Source organism: Lampetra fluviatilis, chromosome 10 (genome assembly GCF_964198595.1).
Source record: "Lampetra fluviatilis chromosome 10, kcLamFluv1.1, whole genome shotgun sequence".
Classification (NCBI taxonomy): Eukaryota; Metazoa; Chordata; class Hyperoartia; order Petromyzontiformes; family Petromyzontidae; genus Lampetra; species Lampetra fluviatilis.
Window position 1 is genome coordinate 2066547 of NC_136284.1, and position 8294 is coordinate 2074840.

The following is an 8294-nucleotide window of genomic DNA, read 5'->3' on the forward strand; positions in this document are numbered from 1 at the left end:
TGTGTGCTGAGAGGAGCGGTGGAATTGTTTTTTTAGCTTACCGCGCTGCGAACACAGACACCCGGGTTCAATTACCAGCCACAGCTAACGTGAGTGGCGAGTAATATCTGAACCTGCCCCTGGGCTGCCCCTTCATCAAACTCGCAGTGACCGGCGTGGAGAAGCATGGCCAAACAATCCCCACGAACCGACACAGACCTGTGCCAGGCAAGGGATCGACAAAGGGCCGTCTGTATAGATCTGCATAGACCTCCGACGTGACCGCCGACAAGAAAATACATCGGAGAGCTTCGTGGCACGCGCGCCGCGAGAACCCACGCAGTCACGAGGGCTCCGAATTCTGAATTGGTCCCCCGCACCGCGTCCACGGTGCCGCGCGGCCGCTTTAAATCGCCTCCCAAAGAGCCATCCTGGCTCTGGCTGCTCCGACACGAGGCGGCTGCGGTTTCGCCCCCCGCGTGTGCGAGTCACATGATGGGGTAAAGAAAAGCGCTACCATGTGCCGAGACGAAGCGGGCATCGGATGAAGGGAGGAATGGGAATAGAGATGAGGGGGGGGGGTAGGGAGGGTAGTGAGAGCCGACTGGAGGTTGCGTATGTGGCCACATCAGGTGACTCGCATGCTAATTACCGGAGCGCAGGCCACGAGCCGCACTGTGGGGCGAGGACCGAGCTTGCAGGGTGCAAGCTCGCTGCGATGCCAATGGAGGGGGGGGTGGTGCAACACCAAGACGGCCACTCTGGCCAACTCACATGGTGCTAACCATTGCAACATGCGTTCCGTTCCCCGAATCCACAAATGCCTCACTCATGTTACTTTAAAATTTATAGTCGCCGCCGCCTCCACGCCAACCTTATATCCGTTGACCAGGCGCTCGTAAACCACAGCCATGCGTGCTCAGCAAAACGCGTGCCTTTGAAACAAACGCAGTGCAAAAGGGAGCTTTTTTTTCTCTCACTTTTGTTGCCATTAATCATTTAAACGATTCGCAGACGTCGGTCTAGGGATGGTTTCGCACCGAGATTGCACATTTGCACTCCGCGCACGTCACCCCGCACCGCTAATTGCCAGACTCATTGGCTGATAATTGGCGACCCCGCGCGCTATAAACGACACTCTTGCTGCGCGGTGGCAGACGGACGCCGGTACCTCCTCATCCGCCCGGCCGCTCGCGTCGAGTCCAACCGCAGGACGACGTCTTCGCGAGCGAGAAGGACGCACGCTCGCGGGGACCCGGCGCACGTGCGAGAGTGCGGAGAGGCAGAGGAGGCCGAAGGGCCGAGGGGCCCTGGCGCACGGGGGCCTGGCCCAACAACGGCGTGCTTGTGTGGGCGGCGGGCGCCCAGCGGGGCCCCTTGTCAACCCGCCCGCCTCAATGGCCCATTGACCAGTCCCGTGAAAAGATCAAGGCTCCGCCGAGCAAGGCCCTTCTCTTTTCATTTGGCAAACAAAAAAAACAAAACAAAAAACCCCTAAACGTGAACACACGCTGAAGGGGCTCAGGCTCACAGTCTACACTTAAAATCCTCGCCTCTCAACTTTCCTATTTTCGCTGCATGCTCACGTGGTCGCCGATTTAGCCTCAAAAGCGTTTGACTCATTTGTGACGAACGCGCAATTATTGCACCGCGGTTACGTCAAACGATTCCGGGGTTATGTTTTGCATTAGAACTGCATCTCTCTTACACAAGGAGTGAAACTTGGCTGTGTTGCAAACTGTGGCGGCTCGGTATGCCAACAAGCACCAGGGCCCTGATAACCACATTGGCACGGTCCAGCACTGGCCGCAGCCCAAAAACATCGTCTTTTCTCCCTAAGAAGCCCTCCACTTCCCCCAAGCATCCCTCCCCACAAATCCCTCCACTTCCCTAGCCACTCCCCTCCCCACTCCGTGCCCAGCAGAGCTGCCCAGATCGCTCAGATGGCAATAATTACACACGTTCAAATCCCTGCCTTCAAAGGAGCTCGCCGGGTCTGAACTTGATCAGCCGAGCCATGCGAGATCCTGGAATTATTCCGCAAATATCCATCAAGGAACCCGCGCCGCCGATGCTTACGCAATTCTGCCCGCGTGCGCGAAATGTCCCTCGCTCAGCCCCTGGCCACGCTCCTCGCAGTGTGAACTGCCCGTGTAGGCGGTGGAGGGGGTCATCAGATGTCAGATGCCATCGCTACCAGTGCCACCGACGCAACCGCCCCTCACCATCGCTTCCTCCCAGGGATTCATTTGTCGTGGAGAAATTTCCAGGGCTCTGCCCAAGGCAGAGCCGGGGGGGGCGGGGGGGCGGGGGGGGGGGCAGGACCCCCTCTGGTACGGTGCGTGATCGCGTGAGCCTGCTCCCTCACCATGCCGTCGGAGCAGTAACTGGGCAGCTTGTGCAGCAGATGCTTCATCCTGGACTCGCTCTTGGTGGACGTGAGCTGTGGTGGACAAGGCAAGCAACATTGGGATGCATTCCTCGTGTTTACCGGACAAAAGTCGAAAGCTGGCGTGCGTTCACGCTGAGCACAAGCATCCGCTGCCAACACTGGGAGCGAGTGCCACGCTTGGCTGAAGCTGGAGGTGAAGTTGTGGTACAATCGAAGCCTGCTGCATTTCGGTTTCAGGCATTGCACAATTACTGGGCATTTTGGCAGTGTCTGCAATGATTGCACGCATGCTGATGTGCGGACGGCATAATAATAACTGATTGTATCGATGCTGCTGATAGGGATTGGCTGCTGCTGCAATTGATGATGACGAATGAATAATGCTGTTGCTGATGAGGATGATGATGACAAGAGCTGAATGCTGCGATGATGATGGATACATTGATGCTACTGATGATGATGGTGATGATGATTATTATTCATGATAGCAATGATAATAATTTATTGCTGCTTATTTATGATTGATGATAATAATTATTCATGATGGTAATTGAATGCTGATGATGATGATGTTGGCTGTGCCGATTACGATGCTGTTACTGCTACTAATACATTCATGATGCTGCTGATGATAATTAACAAAGGTACTGTTGACACAATAAAAAATAATCATCATTGACGATAGTGATTGAATGCTGCTGCTGATAACAGTGATGATGCTGCTGCTGCTGCTGATAATAATCACCGGACCTGCTCGCACACCTCCCGGCAGATGGGGTTTTCCCGAGCCTGGTAGCAGCACGCGGCATCTGCGGAGGTCATAGCGAGAGTCACGGCGGGCGAGGAGGAGGTGGAGGAGGTGGGGGCCGCACTGCGCGCCCACGTGGCTCGACGCACACGGAGCCCGCGTCGCTGCCCACGAGGAGAAGTCGCTGCCCACGAGGAGCAGTCGCAAGCCTCCGCCAATCCCCGCGGAAACGCCGTGAGCCCCGTAATGAGAGGGGGGATTAGTGGGAGCTGATGCTCAGGGACATGCCCCCCTCCCTGCCCCCTCCGTTCCCTGCTGTTCCCTCTTCTACTCGCCGCAACCCCACTCACCCCCGAGAGTGTAGTCAGCCGAACCTCGGAGGATCGAGATGCGGTCCCCTTGTGATGCTGATACTGCTGTTGATTATAATTCTGCGACTGATAATGGATTGTTATGATGCTGCGTATGATGCTGCTGCGGCCACGGCTGATGATGCTGTTGGGCATCAGGCTGGCACAGTGGTGACACTTGCGCCTCGCAGCACGAAGGACCTGTGGTCGATTTCCGACTAGGGCGCCCTTGCCGTGTGCAGTTTGCACAGTATATATAGCTCACTGTTCTTCACAAATTCTGTATGGACTTCCTCCGGGGTCTCCTGAGTTTCCTGCCACAGCTACGAGATGAAATATAATTGGTGTTGGCCAAACATCCGAATGCAGGCAAACTAGTATTGGGACTTCAGTGTGATTTTCCTGGGTAAATAAATACGTATTGGATAATCAGTGTTGATGCTGCTGCTGCTGCTCCGCATGCTACTGCACCAGGACTCTCTCTCCGCTGCCGCCGCTCTGTCGCCGCGGGGCGGCGCGGCAGGGAGAGGGAAGCGCGCGGGGATGCGCCGTGCTCGTTGTGGGTTGGGGGGTGGAGGCTCTGCGCGTGGTCTGCGCCGTAGGCAGCCGGAGTGTGTGTCGCTTCACTCACCTTGAGCGCGGGCTGGGTGCAGCTGCAGGAGGCGGGCGACAAGCAGCAGCAGCAGCGGCGGCAGCAGCGCGCTCAGCGCCCGGCCAGCGCCCATGGTCGCAGTGGCAGTGCGCGCATGTTGGGTCGGTCTGGCCCGGGAGACGCAGCCGGGGTCCGGGCGAGAGAGCGGAGACTCCGAGCGCGGCGCGTCACGGGGTGGCGGGGCGGGCGCACGGAGGAGGGGGATGAAAGGAGGAGGAGGAGAGCGCGGGGAGGAAGTGTGGGACGCAGGCGGGAGGGAGGAGAGGATGTGAGGGGGCGAGAGAGGCGAGCAGAGTGGCCCCGCACGCGCGGATCCGCGGGATCGAGTGGAGCAGCAGCCACAGCCGAAGCGCTGCGCCTCCTCCCCCTCCCACGTCCTCCTCCCCCATCTCGCCTCTCCAATCACTCCACACCTCGCTGCCCCCCACATCCTCACACATCACCGTGCCTCTGCACGGGAACACCTGTGAGTGGGGTGGCTATGGAGTGCGCAGGCGGTGCAGCTGCGTCGAATTATGAAAGGAGGGGGATATGGAACTAAAGGGTGAAGCCACTTAACTCCGAGGCATCGGGGCTCATTCCAGCCACGGCTGTCGAGCGCCACGGGGGCTTCGTCGAGTGCGACGCGAGTCCGGCTCTCGGCGCTTCGGGTCGAGTCTTTGACTCACGAACATCTGACCCGACCCGCAAGCCGACTCGCTTTCAATAAATTAGGCCTGGGTGATATATTATTCTCGCAGTGTCAAGCACTATCTTTTTTTATTCCATAAAGGCATCTGTTCCTAAACATGAAGTCTGGAAAACATTGAACCACACGTGGCACACTTTACTTTGCTAATACGGTAGTGCATAGTGGCTGTTTTGTGTGTTTATCTGTGTGTCTCTATGTGTGTGTGTATGCCTGTGTTGATGTACGCGTGTGTGTTGTACAAAGCGGTAGCATCATGGTTTGCACGCTTCTATGAACAGTTCCATTTCTGCACACAGCCAACATCAGTGACGAATATCTAAACCGGTATTGGGCCTTCCCTAGGTCGACTCAGCCTTAAATTGGTAGACAAAGGCGGCCGGGCGTGGTGCTGGACATCCACCCCCATGCGTGCCGTCTTGGCTTTCATAGGCGCTCACTAACGGCATTTGCCCCAAAAATCTCTGTGCGTATGCATCTATGTAGCAATTAATCTAAATATTTCTGTTTTTAGGCAAGGTAATGCGAATACATACTTGTTTGAAGCAAAAATATAACTAAAATAAATCGTCAATAACTATGGCGCTTGAAAAATAAACAAAATGGACATTTCAGACAGACCTGGTTTTCACATGAGGACGGCTGCTTGCGTTGTGGCCGAAACGTCGTGAGAATTATTTTATTGTTTTATTTTTATTATTTTATTACTTCCCTTCTACGTGACTTTACCGAAAGAAGCAAGAAGAATGTTCTTCCTGATTAACACTTCAAGTTCTTCTTGTTAAATTGTTGAGGAAAAGGGTCTCGTCTATTTGTCTTGCTTTCAGCTTGCATCTGAAACATTGTGAGTGTTATCAGGAATCCATCCGGCGTCCAGGCCCGAGACTCCCTCCAGCTCCCAGGACGCTCGCTGGCGACCACCACGTGGCTCCATCAGCACGAAAAACACCGATTTCACTCTCGACGAGGGGACGATTCAGAGCCGGCGCTACCACAATTTCCCAAGTTCTACGCTCCTCGATAACATTAAGATGTGTCAGCCAATTAATGAGGGGGTGGAGGGGGTCAAATTGAAGCACCCAGATAAAACTCAAGCATGCGAGGGGGCAACACTCTATCCCATACAGATCGCTAGACAGAGTTGGTGGAGTCCACATTTGTTGTTACCGCCTTCTGCTGGTAAGCCAGGCCCACGGTAAGGGAGTTTCGCTACATTTGTGAGGTGATCCACCCAACGCTCACCTCTACAATGCTGAATTACCGGCTGCCACGTGTATAGCCACCATTGCCCGGCCCGGTTTGTGGTGCCGAACTTTGAACCGAAATGTCGCGCCACCCAGTTCCCAGCGAGACGTAATTCAACGATTCAGCTGAACACGCAGCAGGCTTTCGCGACCAATATTATTCATAATAAAGGTTTTTGGGTTCGATCGCGTAAGTGTAAATGTGTCGTAACCCTCCATCACCCGACAGCCAGTAAGGTTTGTCACGTAAACAACGCGCCAATTATATTCTGAAGCGGTAATTAATTGGCACGTTACATTTTTATTTAAAGCTTTCATGACTGCAGGGATTCATATTCTTGGTTCTTTCGGTAAAGTCACGTAGAAGGGAAATAATAAAATAATTATAAATATTAAAAAAAATTGTATTGTTTTATATTTATATTATTTAAAAAAAGTTTTGTTAATTTATATTTATATTATTTACAAAAAAATTGTAAAAATTTTTTATTTCTATTATTTTATTATTTCCCTTCTAAGTTACTTTACCGAAAGAACCAAGAATATGAATCCCTGCAGTCACGAAAGCTTTAAATCAAAATTTTACGCGCCAATTAATTACCGCTTCAGTCCACCGGTGTGGGCTGAAGCAGTAATTATGAATTGGATGATTCTCGGCAGGTGACCCGCGGGTGACCCGCGATGAACATGCACCGACCAGCAAGCCTCAAAAACGTCTTCGGACCGACCCGAAACATAAACAAACCAGCATTGCGTGTCACGCGGGGATACCCAACGGATACCCGGACGCGGGACTCAGAGAGTCGAGATGGTGTGAACCACCTTCACGCGTGGAGGCGAAATGCAATTCACTGCGTGGAATCCACATGCACCGCATCCCAAGACCATGATAGGCGGACGAGGAAAGTGTTGAGCCTGTCCCTGAACAGGGAGTCGACAGCACGGGTGGCAGTGGAGGAGGGTGGGGGGCAAAGGATGAGAGACCTCCGACTGAGCGAATGATGATCGGGGTAATTCAAGAGAAGGCATCAGCCACTCGTGTGGAGAGTGCGTGGTGAGGGGGCGAGTGGAGAGTGAGTGGTGAGGAGTAAAGTGAGAGTGGAGAGGCAGGCATGCGCAACAGCAGTTACGCTCGTCTCTGGACACCAAGGACGAGTCGTGGCTCCAGGTCAAGTCGGCAGCGAGATCCCGCCAGTAAATGCACGCAGCCTCCCGGGAGACCGGGTCTGGCGATATCCCAGCAGCGTCAAATCAGCCTGGCACGGGCCTGGTGAGGTGGCCAGAGCTCATCCACTGTCCTCGTGGCCCCCAGGGGTGAGGAATGTGACTCAGTCGGAGCCAGCGTTGGCTGAGCCCTGGCTCACGAGAGGCTAAAAGTGCTGCCACATATCATCGTCAGGCCGTGCAGAATGTTGACGGTTCCATACCTGGCCCACGTCGGGTTCCCTTCAGCACGAGACGGAGTGTCGCCACCTGGTGCTCGCAGCGGTGAGCAATGCGCAGTGAAGATGGGAGGGGGAGACAGGCGGGGCTTACAGCATGGGGTTTCACACGCTCCTAACACTCACACACACACACGCTCCTAACACTCACACACATAACACTCACACACGTAACACACACACCTAACACTCGCACACACGTAACACTCACACCTAACACTCACACACACGTAACACTCACACACCTAACACTCACACCTGTGTATCACACACACACACCGAACACAGCTCACAAGTGTCTATAATCACACCTGCTTGGGGCCCCCACACTTGCACAATACTCAAACCTGCTCAATACTCTCTACTAACACACAGGCACACCGTCTAATACTCACACCTCGCAAGTCTTACTTGCACACACAGCTACCCACACGCAACATCTGCCTCACACTCGCGCCATTAGCCCACAATCACACTTGCCAAACACCCAAACTATACACCTGCCCACACTCAAGACCACACACCTGCTCACACTCAAGACCACACACCTGCCCACACTCAAGACCACACACCTGCTCACACTCAAGACCACACACCTGCTCACACTCAAGACCACACACCTGCCCACACTCAAGACCACACACCTGCTCACACTCAAGACCACACACCTGCTCACACTCAAGACCACACACCTACTCACACTCAAGACCACACACCTTCTCACACTCAGACCACACACCTGCTCACACTCAAGACCACACACCTTCTCACACTCAGACCACACACCTGCTCACACTCA

General features: G+C 54.1%; 1 protein-coding gene across 1 annotated transcript in view; it reads right to left on the bottom strand.

Moving 5' to 3' along the window:
- LOC144934411 (reversion-inducing cysteine-rich protein with Kazal motifs-like) overlaps nucleotides 1-4503 on the bottom strand; it is a 50904-nt gene extending 46401 nt beyond the window's left edge. Inside the window, exons 1-3 of the mRNA XM_078860142.1 lie at nucleotides 4101-4503; nucleotides 3122-3180; nucleotides 2348-2422 (exon numbers count right to left, since the gene is read on the bottom strand). Coding sequence (XP_078716268.1) covers nucleotides 2348-2422; nucleotides 3122-3180; nucleotides 4101-4194 — 228 coding nt within the window. The 5' untranslated portion in view covers nucleotides 4195-4503. The remainder of the gene's footprint in view (nucleotides 1-2347; nucleotides 2423-3121; nucleotides 3181-4100) is intronic.
- Between the last annotated feature and the right edge of the window lie 3791 nt (nucleotides 4504-8294).